At 44.3% G+C, this 21,424-nt stretch overlaps 1 protein-coding gene across 1 annotated transcript in view; it reads right to left on the bottom strand.

Moving 5' to 3' along the window:
- The window catches only part of GTF3C2 (general transcription factor IIIC subunit 2), a 452,236-nt gene that overhangs the window by 336,709 nt on the left and 94,103 nt on the right, over nt 1-21,424 (bottom strand). The window contains exon 5 of the mRNA XM_053710988.1: nt 5,822-5,899. Coding sequence (XP_053566963.1) covers nt 5,822-5,899 — 78 coding nt within the window. The remainder of the gene's footprint in view (nt 1-5,821; nt 5,900-21,424) is intronic.

Here is a 21,424-nt window from a genome sequence, read left to right on the forward strand (position 1 = left end):
ACCTGCACACACTGCGCTCAGTCCTGCTGTACATCACACAAGTTACACTGAGCAATATCTCACAGTCACCTGCACACACTGCGCTCAGTCCTGCTGTACATCACACAAGTTACACTGAGCTATATCTCACTGTCACCTGCACACACTGCGCTCAGTCCTGCTGTACATCACACAAGTTACACTGAGCAATATCTCACAGTCACCTGCACACACTGCGCTCAGTCCTGCTGTACATCACACAAGTTACACTGAGCAATATCTCCCAGTCACCTGCACACACTGCGCTCAGTCCTGCTGTACATCACACAAGTTACACTGAGCTATATCTCACAGTCACCTGCACACACTGCACTCAGTCCTACTGTACATCACACAAGTTACACTGAGCAATATCTCACAGTCACCTGCACACACTGCGCTCAGTCCTGCTGTACATCACACAAGTTACACTGAGCAATATCTCACAGTCACCTGCACACACTGCGCTCAGTCCTGCTGTACATCACACAAGTTACACTGAGTAATCTCATAGTCACCTGCACACACTGCGCTCAGTCCTGCTGTACATCACACAAGTTACACTGAGCAATATCTCACAGTCACCTGCACACACTGCGCTCAGTCCTGCTGTACATCACACAAGTTACACAGAGCTATATCTCACAGTCACCTGCACACTGCGCTCAGTCCTGCTGTACATCACACAAGCTACACTGAGCAATATCTCACAGTCACCTGCACACACTGCGCTCAGTCCTACTGTACATCACACAAGTTACACTGAGCAATATCTCACAGTCACCTGCACACACTGCGCTCAGTCCTGCTGTACATCACACAAGTTACACTGAGCAATATCTCCCAGTCACCTGCACACACTGCGCTCAGTCCTGCTGTACATCACACAAGTTACACTGAGTAATCTCATAGTCACCTGCACACACTGCGCTCAGTCCTGCTGTACATCACACAAGTTACACTGAGCAATATCTCACAGTCACCTGCACACACTGTGCTCAGTCCTGCTGTACATCACACAAGTTACACTGAGCAATATCTCACAGTCACCTGCACACACTGCGCTCAGTTCTGCTGTACATCACACAAGTTACACTGAGTAATCTCATAGTCACCTGCACACACTGCGCTCAGTCCTGCTGTACATCACACAAGTTACACTGAGTAATATCACAGTCACCTGCACACACTGTACTCAGTCCTACTGTACATCACACAAGTTACACTGAGCAATATCTCACAGTCACCTGCACACACTGTACTCAGTCCTGCTGTACATCACACACGTTATACTGAGCTATATCTCACAGTCACCTGCACACACTGCACTCAGTCCTGCTGTACATCACACAAGTTACACTGAGCTATATCTCAGTCACCTGCACACACTGCGCTCAGTCCTGCTGTACATCACACAAGTTACACTGAGCTATATCTCTGTCACCTGCACACACTGCGCTCAGTCCTGCTGTACATCACACAAGTTACACTGAGCTATATCTCACAGTCACCTGCACACACTGCGCTCAGCCCTGCTGTACATCACACAAGTTACACTGAGCTATATCTCACAGTCACCTGCACACACTGCGCTCAGCCCTGCTGTACATCACACAAGTTACACTGAGCAATATCTCACAGTCACCTGCACACACTGCGCTCAGCCCTGCTGTACATCACACAAGTTACATTGAGCTATATCTCACAGTCACCTGCACACACTGCGCTCAGCCCTACTGTACATCACACAAGTTACACTGAGCAATATCTCGCAGTCACCTGCACACACTGCGCTCAGTCCTGCTGTACATCACACAAGTTACACTGAGCAATATCTCACAGTCACCTGCACACACTGCGCTCAGTCCTGCTGTACATCACACAAGTTACACTGAGCAATATCTCGCAGTCACCTGCACACACTGCGCTCAGTCCTGCTGTACATCACACAAGTTACACTGAGCAATATCTCACAGTCACCTGCACACACTGCGCTCAGTCCTGCTGTACATCACACAAGTTACACTGAGCAATATCTCACAGTCACCTGCACACACTGCACTCAGTCCTGCTGTACATCACACAAGTTACACTGAGCTATATCTCACAGTCACCTGCACACACTGTGCTCAGTCCTGCTGTACATCACACAAGTTACACTGAGCTATATCTCACAGTCACCTGCACACACTGCGCTCAGTCCTGCTGTACATCACACAAGTTACACTGAGCAATATCTCACAGTCACCTGCACACACTGCGCTCAGTCCTGCTGTACATCACACAAGTTACACTGAGCTATATCTCACTGTCACCTGCACACACTGCGCTCAGTCCTGCTGTACATCACACAAGTTACACTGAGCAATATCTCACAGTCACCTGCACACACTGCGCTCAGTCCTGCTGTACATCACACAAGTTACACTGAGCAATATCTCCCAGTCACCTGCACACACTGCGCTCAGTCCTGCTGTACATCACACAAGTTACACTGAGCTATATCTCACAGTCACCTGCACACACTGCACTCAGTCCTACTGTACATCACACAAGTTACACTGAGCAATATCTCACAGTCACCTGCACACACTGCGCTCAGTCCTGCTGTACATCACACAAGTTACACTGAGCAATATCTCCCAGTCACCTGCACACACTGCGCTCAGTCCTGCTGTACATCACACAAGTTACACTGAGTAATCTCATAGTCACCTGCACACACTGCGCTCAGTCCTGCTGTACATCACACAAGTTACACTGAGCAATATCTCACAGTCACCTGCACACACTGCGCTCAGTCCTGCTGTACATCACACAAGTTACACAGAGCTATATCTCACAGTCACCTGCACACTGCGCTCAGTCCTGCTGTACATCACACAAGCTACACTGAGCAATATCTCACAGTCACCTGCACACACTGCGCTCAGTCCTACTGTACATCACACAAGTTACACTGAGCAATATCTCACAGTCACCTGCACACACTGTGCTCAGTCCTGCTGTACATCACACAAGTTACACTGAGCTATATCTCACTGTCAACTGCACACACTGCGCTCAGTCCTGCTGTACATCACACAAGTTACACTGAGCTATATCTCACAGTCAACTGGACACACTGCGCTCAGTCTTGCTGTACATCACACAAATTACACTGAGTAATATCTTACAGTAACCTGCACACACTGCGCTCAGTCCTGCTGTACATCACACAAGTTACACTGAGCAATATCTCAGAGTCACCAGCACACACTGCGCTCAGTCCTGCTGTACATCACATAAGTTACACTGAGCAATATCTCACAGTCACCTGCACACACTGTGCTCAGTCCTGCTGTACATCACACAAGTTATACTGAGTGATATCTCACAGTCACCTGCACACACTGTGCTCAGTCCTGCTGTACATCACACAAGTTACATTGAGCAATATCTCAGTCACCTGCACACACTGCGCTCAGTCCTGCTGTACATCACACAAGTTACACTGAGCAATATCTCACAGTCACCTGCACACACTGCGCTCAGCCCTGCTGTACATCACACAAGTTACACTGAGTAATATCTCAGTCACCTGCACACACTGCGCTCAGTCCTGCTGTACATCACACAAGTTACACTGAGCAATATCTCACAGTCACCTGCACACACTGCGCTCAGTCCTGCTGTACATCACACAAGTTACACTGAGCAATATCTCACAGTCACCTGCACACACTGCGCTCAGCCCTGCTGTACATCACACAAGTTACACTGAGCAATATCTCACAGTCACCTGCACACACTGCGCTCAGTCCTGCTGTACATCACGCAAATTACACTGAGCAATATCTTACAGTCACCTGCACACACTGCGCTCAGCCCTGCTGTACATCACACAAGTTACACTGAGCAATATCTCCCAGTCACCTGCACACACTGCGCTCAGTCCTGCTGTACATCACACAAGTTACACTGAGTAATATCTCACAGTCACCTGCACAAACTGCGCTCAGTCCTGCTGTACATCACACAAGTTACACTGAGCTATATCTCACAGTCACCTGCACACACTGCGCTCAGTTCTGCTGTACATCACACAAGTTACACTGAGCTATATCTCACAGTCACCTGCACACACTGCACTCAGTCCTGCTGTACATCACACACGTTACACTGAGCTATATCTCCCAGTCACCTGCACACACTGCACTCAGTCCTGCTGTACATCACACAAGTTACACTGAGCTATATCTCACAGTCACCAGCACACACTGCGCTCAGCCCTGCTGTACATCACACGAGTTACACTGGGCAATATCTCACAGTCTCCTGCACACACTGCACTCAGTCCTGCTGTACATCACACAAGTTACACTGAGCAATATCTCACAGTCTCCAGCACACACTGCGCTCAGCCCTGCTGTACATCACACGAGTTACACTGGGCAATATCTCACAGTCTCCTGCACACACTGCCCTCAGTCCTGCTGTACATCACACAAGTTACACTGAGCTATATCTCACAGTCACCTGCACACACTGCGCTCAGTCCTGCTGTACATCACACAAGTTAAACTGAGCTATATCTCACAGTCTCCTGCACACACTGCGCTCAGCCCTACTGTACATCACACAAGTTACACTGAGTAATATCTCACAGTCACCTGCACACACTGCGCTCAGTTCTGCTGTACATCACACAAGTTACACTGAGCTATATCTCCCAGTCACCTGCACACACTGCACTCAGTCCTGCTGTACATCACACAAGTTACACTGAGCAATATCTCACAGTCACCTGCACACACTGCACTCAGTCCTGCTGTACATCACACACGTTACACTGAGCTATATCTCACAGTCACCTGCACACACTGCGCTCAGCCCTGCTGTACATCACACAAGTTACACTGAGTAATATCTCACAGTCACCTGCACACACTGCGCTCAGTCCTGCTGTACATCACACAAGTTACACTGAGTAATATCTCACAGTCACCTGCACACACTGCGCTCAGTCCTGCTGTACATCACACAAGTTACACTGAGTAATATCTCACTGTCACCTGCACACACTGCGCTCAGTTCTGCTGTACATCACACAAGTTACACTGAGCAATATCTCCCAGTCACCTGCACACACTGCGCTCAGCCCTACTGTACATCACACAAGTTACACTGAGCAATATCTCACAGTCACCTGCACACACTGCACTCAGTCCTGCTGTACATCACACAAGTTACACTGAGCAATATCTCACAGTCACCTGCACACACTGCGCTCAGCCCTGCTGTACATCACACAAGTTACACTGAGTAATATCTCACAGTCACCTGCACACACTGCACTCAGTCCTGCTGTACATAACACAAGTTACACTGAGCTATATCTCACAGTCACCTGCACACACTGCGCTCAGTCTTCCTGTACATAACACAAGTTACACTGAGCAATATCTCACAGTCACCTGCACACACTGCGCTCAGTCTTCCTGTACATAACACAAGTTACACTGAGTAATATCTCACAGTCACCTGCACACACTGCGCTCAGTCCTGCTATACATCACACAAGTTACACTGAGCTATATCTCACAGTCACCTGCACACACTGCACTCAGTCCTGCTGTACATCACACAAGTTACACTGAGTAATCTCATAGTCACCTGCACATACTGTGTGCTAAACTGACACTTTTTATCCGTGATTTCCTATAGGATATTTGGAATCCTGACATTCTTGATATTTCCAATAATGTTTAATGCAGTCAGCAATCTGTTATTTCATCTTGGAACATGACAAAGAAGGACCTACCTCAAAGAAAGGAATTTCCAGCTCTCAACACTTGGGATCCAGTCCGGAAACTCCCAGCTAGAGTAATTTACATCCCGACTGCAAACAGGAGACAAAAGAAAGGGACAACATTTATGTTTACCTGATTAATTTGCTTCTTTCTTGACACAGTGAGTCCACGGATCATCATAATTACTATTGGGAATATCACTCCTGGCCAGCAGGAGGAGGCAAACAGCACCACAGCAAAGCTGTTAAATACCACTCCCTTACCCACAACCCCAGTCATTCGACCAAAGGGAAAGGAAGTAACATAAGGTGCAGAGGTGCCTAAGGTTTATAGAAAAATAAACTGTCTGAAAAACAGGGTGGGCCGTGGACTCACCGTGTCAAGAAAATGTATCAGGTAAACATAAATTTAATTTTCTTTCTAATGACACGGTGAGTCCACAGATCATTATAATTACTATTGGGAATCAATACCCAAGCTAGAGGACACGGATGATAAGGGAGGGACAGGACAGTTAGCCTAAACAGAAGACACCACTGCTTGAAGAACCTTTCTCCCAAAAGCAGCCTCAGCTGAAGCAAAAGTATAAAATTTGTAAAATTTAGAAAAAATATGGAAAGATGACCAAGTCGCAGCCTTGCAAATCTGATCTACAGAAGCTCCATTTTTGAAAGCCCAAGTAGAAGAAACAGCCCTCGTGGAATGAGCCGTGATTTTCTCAGGAAGCTGCTGACCAGCAGTCTCATATGCCAAGCGAATAACACTCCTCAACAAACAAGAAAGAGAAGTAGCCGTAGCTTTCTGACCCTTACGCTTCCCAGAAAAGACAACAAATAAAGAAGAAGACAGGTGAAAAACTTTAGTCGCCTGCAAATAATATTTCAATGCACGAACTACATCCAGATGGTGCAACAAACGTTCCTTATGAGAAGAAGGATTAGGACACAAAGAAGCAATAACAATTTCTTGATTAATATTCTTATCTGAAACAACCTTGGGAAGAAAACCTAGTGCAGTACGTAGTACTACTTTATCAGAATGAAAAATAAGGAAAGGAGACTCGCATTGCAAAGTAGAAAGCTCCGAAACTCTTTGAGCCAAAGAGATAGCCAGGGCCGTCTTTAATATTGACTGGACCCTGGGCAAATATTTTCTTGGGCCCCCCCACCCCATGCAATTTCGCTCTCCACCCCAACATCCCAAAAAACAATTAAATCAATTTTTTTTATTATTATTAGCCCAGCAGTGGATCATCCACTGCTGGGCTAATCATTTAAAAAAAAAATTAAATAAATTGCAATATGTGAAACTGGACCTAAGCAGTACTAATAAGTAAAATATATAAATTCCTCCACTGTGGATTCATTTAATATTCTTTTGAATGTGATTCTGGTGTGAGGTTAGCTGGTTAAAGAGATTTAGGACAGCAAACAGGAGCAAAGCAAGGTAAAGACTGAGGAGGAAGCATGGAGGTGCAGACAAATATAAGTTTACTGACTGGAACAGCAGAACTACTATGGGAAGCTGTAAAATCTGAGGCAGAGAGAAAACAAAAACTATAAAAATAAACCTTACATTAATGTGTGAAGTATCAACATGACACTATACATCAGCCACAGCAGCTCATGTCACTTCTTTGCTAGGAACAAGTTCCCTCTCACCCTGCACTAGACAATGCTGCACGGGGAGGGGGGGGTGCACTCACTTATTCTTCCCACTGACACCTTTCTACAAAGCACTGTTCCCCTAACAAACTTAAGTTAGTTGATCTTAGGGCCACAGCATAAAGAGCAGGGCTAAGGGGACCAGCAGACTGGATGATTTCTGTCCAAGGCTGCATGGATACAGTGTGAGATGAGACACACAGCCTCAAGACTGAAGAGAGCAGTGTATGCAGCTGCACAGCTGCTCAAATCCTCACGTCCTTGCCGCTCCAGCTTTCTGCTGCATGCGCCTACAGTCAGCCCTACTCAGAAACAATCCCCACCACCAGAGCAGTGACCTGGTAACAGTGGTAACCACAGTAGGACCTTTTCTGATGCTGTGGGAATGGCTGGATACCGAGTTAGGGCTTTGCATTCAGTGCTGCACAGTGCACATCTAAAAAAGCACATGGCAATAGCTTGACATGTCACATGAAACCGGCACGGTCTGGCACAGTTTTAAAAAATATATATATATAAACAGTACTTTTGACTGTGACAGTATTAGGACTGAATGTGTGTGTTCCCCATGTCACATCAGCAGTCTGGTATGAACCCCTTTTGCCCTGTGTTAAAGACGGCCCTGGAGATAGCAACCAAAAACAAAACCTTCCAGGTTAACAACTTAATATCCAAAGAATGCATGGGCTCAAACGGAGCCTGTTGGAGAACTCTAAGAAATAAATTAAGACTCCAAGGAGGAGTCACAAACTTAAACATAGACCAGATTCTAACCAAAGCTTGACAAATAAACAGAACGTCTGGCACATTCACCAAATGTTTGTGCAACAAAATAGATAAAGCAGAAATTTGACCCTTCAGGGTACTAGCAGATAAAGCCTTCTCCAGACCCTCCTGGAGAAAAGACAAACTCTTAGGAATCCTGACTCTACTCTAAGAGTAGCCTCTGGATTCACACCAAAACAGATATTTACGCCATATCTTATGATAGATCTTTCTAGTCACAGACGTACGCGCCTGAATCAAAGTCTATATAACCGACTCAAGCAGTCAACTTCAGAGAAACAAGATTTGGATGAAGGAAAGGTCCCTGAAGAAGAAGATCCGTCCTTAATGGAAGACTTCAAGGTGGGGAGGATGACATCTCCACCAGATCTGCAAAGAAGTCCTGCGAGGCCACGCCGGTGCAATGAGAATCACCAATGCCCTCTCTTGTCTGATCCGAGCAATAACCCGAGGAAGAAGGGCAAACGGAGGAAACACGTATGCCAGACTGAACTTCCAAGGAACTGCTAAAGCATCTATCAGAACAGCCGGAGGATCCCTTGCCCTTGATCCGTACCTCAGGAGCTTGCCATTCTGATGAGACACCATAAGTCAACTCCGGTTGACCCCATTTGAAAATCCAACTGGAAAACACTTCCGGATGAAAAGTCTGTCTGCTCAGAAAATCCGCTTCCCAATTGTCCACCCCTGGAATGTGGATCGCAGACAGACACCAGTTGTGAGCCCCTGCCCACTGCATAATCTTGGATACCTCTGTCATGGCCAGGGAACTATGAGTTCCCCCCTGATGATTGATGTAAGCCACTGACATAATGTTGTCCGACTGAAACCTGATAAACTGGGTTGAAGCTAACTGAGGCCAAACCAGAAGTGCATTGAAGATTGCCCTCAGCTCTAGGATATTTATGGGAAGAACAGATTCCTCCCGGGTCCACAGACCCTGAGCCTTCAGCGAACTCCAGACAGCTCCCCAACCCAGCAGACTGGCATCCGTGGTAAGAATGACCCAGGTAGGCCTGTGAAAACAGGTTCCCTGGGAGAGAAGATCCTGAGACAACCACCACGGAAGAGACTCTCTTGCAGCCTGATTTAGAACAACCCTCGGGGACAGATCCGTATAACCCCCATTCCACTGTCTCCGCATGCATAACTGAATACAGATAACCTGGAGAGAGGAAACCTGCCCCTGGGAGGAAAAGTCTTGAACTCTAGTTTGTATCCCTGGGACACAATATCTACCACCTAGGGATCTGGAACATCTCGAACCCAGGCTTGAACGAAAAAGGAAAGCCTGACCCCACGTGATCCTTTCCCGGATCAGGGGCAGCCCCTTCATGCTGACTTTGAGTCAGCAATGGCTTCTTAGATTGCTTCCCCTTGCTACAGGACTGATTGGACTTCAGGAGGGTTTGGGCTGATCCTGCTTGGAGGAGGAGGAGGAAGACTTACAAGAGAAGTTACGAAAGGAACGAAAATTACTCTGACGACCTTTCTGTTTATTTCTCTTATCCTGAGAGAGAGAATGCCCCTTCCCTCCCGTAATATCAGAAATAATCTTAGTCAAACCAGGCCCAAACAAGGTCTTACCCTTGTAAGGAATGGACAAAAGCTTGGATTTAGATGATACATCCGCAGACCAGGACTTTAACCATAAGACCCTGCGCGCCAGAACAGCAAAGAAAGAAATCTTTTCTCCCAACTTAATAACCTGTAAAGAAGCATCCGCAATAAAAGAATTAGCCAATTTTAAAGCCTCATTCTATCCTGAATCTCCTCAAGAGGAGTATCCTGCTGAATAGAATCAGACAATGCATCAAACCAATATGCAGCCACACTGGTAACAGTAGCACACAGCAAGTTGCCATTGGAACCCCTGGTGAACATAAATCCTTTTAAACAAAGCCTTCAACTTCTTTTCCATGGGATCCTTAAAAGAACAACTATCCTCAATAGGAATAGTGGTCCTCTTGGCCAAAGTGGAAACAGCTCCCTCCACCTTAGGGACCGTCTGACAGGATTCCTTAATAGAATACATCTTCCTAAAAATTGGAGAAGGAGAAAAAGGAATTGCAGACTTCTCCCATTCCCATGTAATAATCTCTGAAACACGATCAGGAACAGGAAAAACTTCCACCATGGAAGAAACATCAAAAAACTTATTAAGTTTACTAGCCTTCTTGGGAGTGACTATGACCTTCGAATCAGAGTCATCCAAAGTAGCCAAAACCTCCTTGAGTAACAAACGGAGGTGCTCCAGCTTAAATCTGAAAGAAACAACCTCAGAATCAGCAGAAGGAATTACACTATCGGAGTCTGAAATTTCACCCTCAGACGCTAAAGAAGTATCTTCCTCCTCCGACCTATGGGAATAAACATTTGACATAACTCCAACAGAGTCAGAAACCTTATACTTCCTCTTGGGCTTCTCCTGCAATACAGGAAAAGCAGACAAAGCCTCAGATACAGCAGAAACTATGTGAGTAGCCATATCCTGCAAGGAAAAACCAACCTGAGACAAAACGCAGGGCACTGCATGAGAAGAGGATTGAGATTGGGATGATTGGGGAGAAAGCTGCGCAACAGGAGACTCCTGAACAACATTCTCCTTAGAAAATAAAGGCTCTGTATCAAAAAGCCTATCCCTGTAATGTAATGTTCTCTCTATACATGAGGAACAAAAAGGGATAGGAGGCTCCACATTAGCGTCTAAACAAAAAGTTCAAGTAACTGCTTGCAAGTCCTCCTGGCACACAATTCCAAAATAAAAAAGGAAATTTATGCTTATCTGATAAATGTATTTCTTTTACAAAATGACGAGTCCACGGATTTCATCCTTACTTATGGGATTACGCCTCCTGGTCAGCAGGAGGAGGCAAAGAGCACCACAGCAGAGCTGTATATATAGCTCCTCCCTTCCCTCCCACTCCAGTCATTCGACCGAAGTTAGGAAGAGAAAGGAAAAGCCAAAGGTGCAGAGGTGACTGAAGTTTAACAACAAAAAATACCTGTCTTAGAAATGACAGGGTGGGCCATGGACTTGTCATATCGTAAAAGAAATAAATTTATCAGGTAAGCATAAATTTCCTTTTCTTTTACAAGATATGACGAGTCCACGGATTTCATCCTTACTTATGGGATACAATACCAAAGTTATAGGACACGGATGAAAGGGAGGGACAAGACAGGAACCTAAACGGAAGGCACCACTGCTTGAAGAACCTTTCTCCCAAAAACAGCCTCGGACGAGGCAAAAGTATCAAATTTGGAAAATTTGGAAAAATTGTGAAGAGACGACCAAGTTGCAGCCTTGCAAATCTGTTCAACAGAAGCATTGTTTTTTAAATGCCCATGAGGAAGTCACAGCCCTAGTAGAATGAGCCGTAATACTTTCCGGAGGCTGTTGTCCAGCAGTCTCATATGCAAAACGGATGATACTCTTCAGCCATAAAGAAAGAGAGGTAGCCGTAGATTTTTGGCCCCTACGTCTTCCAGAAAAAACAACAAATAATGAAGATGATTGACGAAATTCTTTAGTCGCCTGCAAGTAAAACTTCAGGGCACGGACCACGTCTAAGTTATGCAACAGACGCTCCTTCTTAGAAGAAGGATTAGGACACAAGGAAGGAACAACAATTTCCTGATTAATATTCTTATTAGAAACAACCTTAGGAAGGAAACCAGGTTTGGTACGTAAAACCACCTTATCAGAATGGAAAAGAAGATAAGGAGAATCACATTGTAAAGCTGAAAGCTCAGAAACTCTGCGAGCAGAGGAAATAGCAACCAAAAAACAAAATTTATGCTTACCTGATAAATTTATTTCTCTTGTGGTGTATCCAGTCCACGGATCATCCATTACTTGTGGGATATTCTCCTTCCCAACAGGAAGTTGCAAGAGGATCACCCACAGCAGAGCGGTCTATATAGCTCCTCCCCAAACTGCCACTCACCAGTCATTCGACCGAAGACAAGCAAGAGAAAGGAGAAACTATAGGGTGCAGTGGTGACTGTAGTTTAGAGTTAAAAAATACCTGCGTTAAAATGACAGGGCAGGCCGTGGACTGGATACACCACAAGAGAAATAAATTTATCAGGTAAGCATAAATTATGTTTTCTCTTGTAAGGTGTATCCAGTCCACGGATCATCCATTACTTGTGGGATACCAATACAAAAGCTAAAGTACACGGATGAAGGGAGGGACAAGGCAGGTACTTAAACGGAAGGAACCACTGCCTGTAAAACCTTTCTCCCAAAAATAGCCTCAGAAGAAGCAAAAGTATCAAATTTATAGAATTTTGAAAAGGTATGTAGCGAAGACCAAGTCGCCGCTTTGCAAATCTGTTCAACAGAAGCCTCATTTTTAAAGGCCCATGTGGAAGCCACAGCTCTAGTAGAATGAGCTGTAATCCTTTCAGGAGGCTGCTGGCCAACAGTCTCATAAACTAAGCGTATTATACTTCTTAGCCAAAGCGAAAGAGAAGTTGCCTAAGCCTTTTGGCCTTTCCTCTGTCCAGAGAAGACAACAAACAAAGCAGATGTTTGACGAAAATCTTTAGTAGCTTGTAAATAATACTTTAAAGCACAAACCACGTCAAGATTGTGTAATAGACGTTCCTTCTTTGAAGAAGGATTAGGACACAATGACGGAACAACAATCTCCTGATTGATATTGTTATTAGATACCACCTTAGGTAAAAACCCAGGTTTGGTACGCAAAACTACCTTATCTGCATGGAAGATCAGATAAGGGGAATCACATTGTAAGGCAGATAACTCGGAAACTCTACGAGCCGAGGAAATAGCTACCAAAATTAGAACTTTCCAAGATAAAAGTTTGATATCTATGGAATGAAGAGGTTCAAACGGAACCCCCTGAAGAACTTTAAGAATCAAATTTAAACTCCATGGTGGAGCAACAGGTTTAAACACAGGCTTGATTCTAACTAAAGCCTGACAAAATGCCTGAACGTCTGGAACATCCGCCAGACGCTTGTGCAAAAGAATAGACAGAGCAGAAATCTGTCCCATTAAGGAACTAGCTGACAATCCTTTCTCCAATCCTTCTTGGAGAAAAGATAATATCCTGGGAATCCTGATTTTACTCCATGAGTAACCCTTGGATTCACACCAATAAAGATATTTACGCCATATCTTATGATAGATTTTCCTGGTGACAGGTTTTCGTGCCTGAATTAAGGTATCAATAACTGACTTGGAGAAGCCACGCTTTGATAAAATCAAGCGTTCAATCTCCAGGCAGTCAGTCTCAGAGAATTAGATTTGGATGGTTGAAAGGACCCTGAAGTAGAAAGTCCTGTCTCAGAGGCAGAGTCCATGGTGGAAGGGATGACATGTCCACCAGATCTGCATACCAAGTCCTGCGTGGCCACGCAGGCGCTATCAAGATCACCGATGCTCTCTCCTGCTTGATTTTGGCAATCAGACGAAAGAGCAGAGGAAACGGTGGGAACACATAACGTTGAACAAATTGTGCAAACACCACCGGATGGAGCTCCCACTCCCCCGGATGAAAAGTCTGTCGACTTAGAAAATCCGCCTCCCAGTTCTCTACACCTGGGATATGTATAGCTGATAGGTGGCAAGAGAGAATCTCTGCCCAACAAATTATCTTTGAAACTTCCAACATCGCTAGGGAACTCCTTGTTCCCCCTTGATGGTTGATGTAAGCCACAGTCGTGATGTTGTCCAACTGAAATCTGATGAACCTCATTGTCGCTAGCTGAGGCCAAACTTGAAGAGCATTGAATATCGCTCTTAGTTCCAGAATGTTTATTGGGAGGAGGGTCTCCTCCTGAGTCCACGATCCTTGAGCCTTCAGGGAGTTCCAGACTGCCCCCAGCCCAAAAGGCTGGCATCTGTCTTTACTATTGTCCAATCTGGCCTGCGAAAGGTCATACCTTTGGACAGATGGGCCCGAGATAGCCACCAGAGAAGAGAATCCCTGGTCTCTTGATCCAGATTTAGTAGAGGGGACAAATCTGTGTAATCCCCATTCCACTGACTGAGCATGCAGAGTTGCAGCGGTCTGAGATGTAGACGAGCAAACGGCACTATGTCCATTGCCGCTACCATTTAGCCGATTACTTCCATACACTGAGCCACCTAAGGGCGAGAAGTGGAATAAAGAACACGGCAGGAATTTAGAAGTTTTGATAACCTGGTCTCTGTCAGGTAAATCCTCATTTCTACAGAATCTATTAGAGTTCCCAGAAAAAAGACTCTTATGAGAGGTGATAAAGAACTCCTTTCTTAGTTCACTTTCCACCCATGCAACCTCAGAAATGCCATTACTATGTCCGTATGAGACTTGGCAATTTGGAAATTTGACACCTGCATCAGAATGTCGTCTAAACAAGGGGCTACTGCTATGCCCCGCGGCCTTAGGACCGCCCGATGCTGATCTTTGTGTATCGGAATGTGAAGATAAGCATCCTTTAAATCCACTGTAGTCATGTATTGACCCTCCTGGATCATAGGTAGGATGGTATGAATAGTCTCCATCTTGAATGATGGGACCCTGAGAAATTTGTTTAAGATCTTGAGATCTAAGATTGGTCTGAAGGTTCCCTCTTTTTTGGGAACCACAAACAGATTTGAATAGAATCCTTGTCCCTGTTCCTCCTTTGGAACTGGGTGGATCACTCCCATAACTAGGAGGTCTTGAACACAGTGTAAAAATGCCTCTCTCTTTATCTGGTTTGCAGATAATTGTGAAAGGTGAAAACTCCCTTTTGGAGGAGAAGCTCTGAAGTCCAGAAGATATCCCTGGGATACAATTTCCAACGCCCAGGGATCCTAGACATCTCTTGCCCAAGCCTGGGTGAAGAGCGAAAGTCTGCCCCCTACTAGATCCGTTACCGGATTTAAGCCATAGCGCCCTACGCGCCTGAATAGCAAAACCAGAATTCTTAGCCGTTAGTTTAGTCAAATGAACAATGGCATCAGAAACAAAAGAATTGGCTAGCTTAAGTGCTCTAAGCTTGTCAAGTATATCATCCAATGGGGTCTCTACCTGTAAAGCCTCTTCCAGAGACTCAAACCAGAAGGCCGCAGCAGCAGTGACTGGGGCAATGCATGCAAGGGGCTGTAGAATAAAACCTTGTTGAATAAACATTTTCTTAAGGTAACCCTCAAATTTTTAATCCATTGGATCTAAGAAAGCACAACTGTCCTCGACAGGGATAGTAGTACGCTTAGATAGTGTAGAAACTGCTCCCTCCACCTTAGGGAACTTTTGCCATAAATCCAGTGTGGCGGCATCTATTGGAAACATTTTCTTAAAAATAGGAGGGGAAGAGAAAGGCACACCTGGTCTATCCCATTCCTTAGTAATAATTTCTGTAAACCTTTTAGGTATTGGAAAAACATCAGTGTAAACAGGTACTGCATAGTATTTATCCAATCTACACAATTTCTCTGGCACTGCAATTGTATCACAGTCATTCAGAGCAGCTAAAACCTCCCTGAGCAACACGCGGAGGTGTTCAAGCTTAAATTTAAATGTTGATACTTCAGAATCAGGTTGAATCCTCTTCCCTGAGTCAGAAAAATCACCCACAGAAAGAAGCTCTCCTTCCTCAGCTTCTGCATATTGTGAGGGGGTATCAGACATAGCTACAAAAGCGTCAGTATGCAGAGCTGTCTCGCTTTCCTCGTAACCTAGGTAGTCTGAATAATACCGCTGACAGTGTATTATCCATGACTGCCGCCATGTCTTGTAAAGTAAACGCCATGGGCGCGCTAAATGTACTTGGCGCCTCTTGAGCGTGAGTCCCTTGAGCGGGATTTAAATGTTCTGACACGTGGGGCAAGTTATTCGGCATAACTTCCCCCTCGTCAGATTCCTCTGGTGATAAATTTTTTAAAGACAAAATATGGTCTTTATTACTTCAAGTGAAATCAGTACATTTGGTACACATTCTAAGAGGGGGTTCCACCATGGCTTCTAAACATAATGAACAAGGAGTTTCCTCTATGTCAGACATGTTTAAACAGACTAGCAATGAGACCAGCAAGCTTAGAAAACACTTTAAAGCAAGTTAACAAGCAAAAAATAAAAACGGTACTGTGCCTTTAAGAAAAATAAAAAAGGTCAGAATTTGAAAAACAGTGAAAAAAAGCAGTAAATCAAACACAATTTTTACAGTGTGTATAATAAGCTAACTGAGCATTGCACCCCCTTGCAAATGGATGATTAACCCCTTAGTTTCAAAAACGGATCAAAAAAACGATATAGATGTTTTTTAACAGTCACAACAAACTGCCACAGCTCTGCTGTGGCCCTACCTTTCCATACAAATGACATTGGAAAGCCTAAAAGCCCTTTAGAGAGGTCCTATAGCATTCAGGAGACTTCTTGAGGGAAGCTGGATGTCTCAGTCTGCAAAAGTTACTGCGCAATTAAGCCCCTCCCACTCAAGTCTACACAGTGGGAGGCCTAAGAAAACTGTTTCTAGGCAAATTTAAGCCAGCCATGTGGAAAAAAACTAGGCCCCAATAAAGTTGTATCACCAAAACATATATAAAAACGGTTAAAACACTCCCAGCAAACGTTTTATATGACAGGAATTGAAAAATAACAAGAGTATTACCTCTCACAGTAAGCATGATACCAGTCGCTATTAAATCACTGTAATCAGGCTTACCTTAAATAAATCTGGTTATCAGCAGCATTTTCTAGCATTTACATTCCTCTAGAAAAAATTTAAACTGCACATACCTCATAGCAGGATAACCTGCACGCCATTCCCCAGCTGAAGTTACCTCTCTCTTCAGTTATGTGTGAGAACAGCAATGGATCTTAGTTACAACCTGCTAAGATCATAAGAGACCACAGGCAGATTCTTCTTCTATTTTCTGCCTGGGACCAAAATAGTACAACTCCGGTACCATTTAAAAATAAACTTTTGAATTGAAGAAAAATCAACTACATTTCACCACATCTCTCTTACTGCTTCCATGCTTGTCGAGAGTTGCAAGAGAATGACTGGTGAGTGGCAGTTAGGGGAGGAGCTATATAGACAGCTCTGCTGTAGGTGATCCTCTTGCAACTTCCTGTTGGGAAGGAGAATATCCCACAAGTAATGGATGATCCGTGGACTGGATACACCTTACAAGAGAAATAAAACTTTCCAAGATAACAACTTAATATCTATGGAATGCATGGGTTCAAACGGAACCCCTTGAAGAACATTAAGAACAAATTCAAACTCCAGGGTGGAGCAATTGGTCTAAACACAGGCTTGATTCTATTCAGAGCCTGACAAAAAGACTGAACGTCTGGAATATCTGCCAGACGCTTGTGTAGCAAAATCGACAAAGCAGAAATCTGTCCCTTTAAGGAACTTGCTGACAACCCTTTCTCCAATCCTTCTTGGAGAAAAGATAAAATCCTGGGAATCCTAAACCTACTCCATGAGTAGCCCTTGGATTCGCACCAATAAAGATATTTACGCCATATCTTATGGTAGATCTTTCTAGTAACAGATTACATGCCTGAATCAAGGTATCAATGACCAAATCAGAGAACCCCCGCTTAGATAAAAACAAACGTTCAATCTCCAAGCAGTCAGCTGCAGAGAAACCAGATTAAGATGATGGAAGGGTCCCTGAATGAGAAGGTCCTGCCTCAATGGAAGCTTCCACGGTGGCAGAGAGGACATGTCCACCAGATCGGCATACCAAGTCCTGCGAGGCCACGCAGGAGCGATGAGAATCACTGAAGCCCTCTCCTGTTTGATCCAAGCAATCACCCGGGGAAGGAGAGCAAACGGTGGAAACACATAAGCTAGGTTAAACGACCAAGGCATCTATCAGTTTGGCCTGAGGATCCCTGGACCTGGATCCATATCTCGGGAGTTTGGCATTCTGACGAGATGCCATAATATCCAACTCCGGTCTGCCCCATTTGAGAATCAGAGTGGCAAAGACCTCCGGATGGAGTTCCCATTCCCCCGGATGAAACGTCTGTCTGCTCAAAAAGTCCGCTTCCCAATTGTCCACTCCTGGGATGTAGATTGCTGACAGATAACAAGAGTGAGCTTCTGCCCACCGAATTATCTTGGATACTTCTGTCATCGCTAAGGAACTCCTTGTTCCTCCCTGATGATTGATGTAAGCCACAGTCGTGATGTTGTCCGACTGAAATCGGATGAATTTGGCTAAAGCCAACTGAGGCCAAGCCTGAAGCGCATTGAATATTGCTCTCAATTCCAGAATATTGATTGGAAGTAGAGACTCCGACCGAGTCCACACCCCCTGAGCCTTCAGGGAATTCCAGACTGCACCCCAGCCTAGTAGACTGGCGTCCGTTGTCACTATCACCCATGATGGTCTGCGGAAGCACGTCCCTTAGGACAGATGATCCTGCGACAACCACCAAAGAAGAGAGTCTCTTGTCTCCTGATCCAGATCTATCTGAGGAGACAAATTTGCATAATCTCCATTCCACTGCCTGAGCATGCACAGTTGTAGCGGTCTGAGATGAAAGCGAGCAAACGGAATGATGTCCATTGCCGCCACCATCAATCCAATCACCTCCATTCACTGAGCCACTGATGGTCGAGGATTGGGCTGAAGGGCTCGGCATGTATTCAGAATCTTTAACTTCCGGACTTCCGTCAAGAAATGTTCATGGATATAGAATCTATTAGAGTTCCCAGGAAAGGAACCCTTCTCTGTGGAATTAGTGAACTCTTTTCTAGATTCCCCTTCCACTCGTGAGTTCCTGAGAAAAATAGTACTCACTGACACCATTTTAAAACAAAAAAACTTCTTGATTGAAGAATCTAAACTAACACCTCACTTTACCTCTTCCTATCACTAACACAGGCAAAGAGAATGACTGTAGTGGGAGGGAAGGGAGGAGCTATATATACAGCTCTGCTGTGGTGCTCATTGCCTCCTCCTGCTGACCAGGAGGCGTAATCCCATAAGTAAGGATGAAATCCGTGGACTCGTCATATCTTGTAAAAGAAATAAAAACTCTGAATTTTTTTCATAGTAAAAAAACGTTAATGCCAAGCAAAAAAAAACAGGACCCCTGCAGCACACCTACACCTCAAAAAAACCTTGCGGAGGTGCTTACCTGACCTCCCAAGACCGGAGAATAACCAAGGCAATCCGGACTCTAAGAAAAAACAGCACCCGCTCCCCAGACCGGATCTCTTGCAGCCGCCCATACTGGAAACAAACTGACGGCAGCCCACTCACTTCCGTAGTACATAAAAACTACAGGAAGAGCGTGCGAAAACTTGCGCCAATGAAACTCCGCCCATCGAGGAAAGAAAAGTGTGAGACACGCTGAAAGCCAAGCAGTCCGTACTCACTAACAAAAAACAAAGTCTTTTAAATAAATAATAGATATAAAAACGGAGCCAAACAAAGGAGAGCTAACGGCACTTTTAAACAGAGCCATCCTCTCACAGTGCCCCCCATAAAAAACAATTACTGCCAGATAAAAAAACCTGCACATAAGCAGGATTACATCTCAATTAACCCCCTAAGTGCCAAGACTTTTCAGAACTTCTATATCAGAAAAATAAAAGTAGCACTTACCTCCATCACAGTCTGCCCGGCAGCAAGGCAGCTCACAAGGTTTGAAAGGCTTCATTCCTCACATGGACCTGTGGAAAAACAAAAAAGACCAAGTAAACCTACTTAGACTTTTTAAACTAAGGGCAGCAGAAACCGATTGGGAGGCACAGTGGGGATTATACCCCACAAGTTCCCAAATGCTTAAAAGCCACCACTGCTCTACTGAAGAGACTGACATGGACTACGGCTACACCCCAAGAAAACAAAGCAAACCTGCTAAGTTTTAAAATAAACTCTTGATTGAAGAATCAGACACCTAACTTTACCCCTCCTTGCAATTGATACAAGCAAAGAGAATGACTGGGGGTTGTGGGTAAGGGCGTGGTATTTAACAGATTTGCTGTGGTGCTCTTTGCCTCCTCCTGCTGGTCAGGAGTGATATTCCCAATAGTAATTATGATGATCCGTGGACTCACTGTGTCATTAGAAAGAAATATAAACTTCACTACCTAAGTTCAGTTTATACCAACACTGATGTACTTCACACAACATTCTGCACTGGAGAGGACAGTAGTTAAATAGTAAAGACTTATCTAACACAAAGAGCAGAGGTAAAGGGGAAAAGAATTGGGGAAAGAAGATATTAACAGGAACATAAATGGGTGTAAGGAAGTCACATGTGCAAAGTCTTCTTAAGGAAGTGTACAAGGAACAGGAGGGTACAGGCACCTCAGGACATTCTCAATACAAATCCTTGATAAAATACAGATGGAGCAGGTCTCGAAGGAATTACTTCAATAATGTAGATCTCTCTACCAAACAAAGAAGAAGGGCTGGACGTGTGTATTAAAGCCAAAATGTATATGTGCAATATACTCACTCCATAAAGTTGTATTATCAGCACATCTGGAACAGAGCCTCTTGTTATGTATATTTCAACCAAACTAGGAGAAAAGGAAAACTCCAATGAAGATATAGTAAGCCACTAGTATTAAAACAAATAGTAACTCACTCCATATAAATCCGATTTCCAGTGATGTCACAGCAACAGAAAAAAGCAAAAAACAGTTGTGTCGAATTAAAAAGAACAAAGCTTTTAACAGTAAGCTTAGCTCTACGCGTTTCAACGTTAAAAACATATTTTTCAAGAGCAAATAAAAACAAATATGAACTGCTGTGTTGTGACAAACAATGCTGGTTTAAATACAAACGATCTGGATTCCAATTTCCAGTTTTTCAGGGGAATTGGACTCACATAAAATACACCATACAAAATTAATTTTGGCCAGAAAAATCCTTATGTAAAAAATTTAGAATTATGCCAAGTAGTCATAGCAGAATTTTCTGGTCATAAAAACAATAAGTACAAGTTCAGTCCTCAATCAAGTAGTATTGATAAATAAGTTCCATTTCAGGTCCGGATGTATCATGTGATTTTTTGTGTCAATCACGAAGAATTATTCATTACGATATAGGAGTGGTCACATGTTTTTACATTGTCCAATCAAGAGATTCATCCAGGTTATCTTAAAAACAGTGAAGTATGGAGAAACAAGTTTCTTTAAAAGGTCCGGCCTTATTGATAATGTAATTTTGCCGATCCAATT

Source organism: Bombina bombina, chromosome 4 (assembly GCF_027579735.1).
Source record: "Bombina bombina isolate aBomBom1 chromosome 4, aBomBom1.pri, whole genome shotgun sequence".
Classification (NCBI taxonomy): Eukaryota; Metazoa; Chordata; class Amphibia; order Anura; family Bombinatoridae; genus Bombina; species Bombina bombina.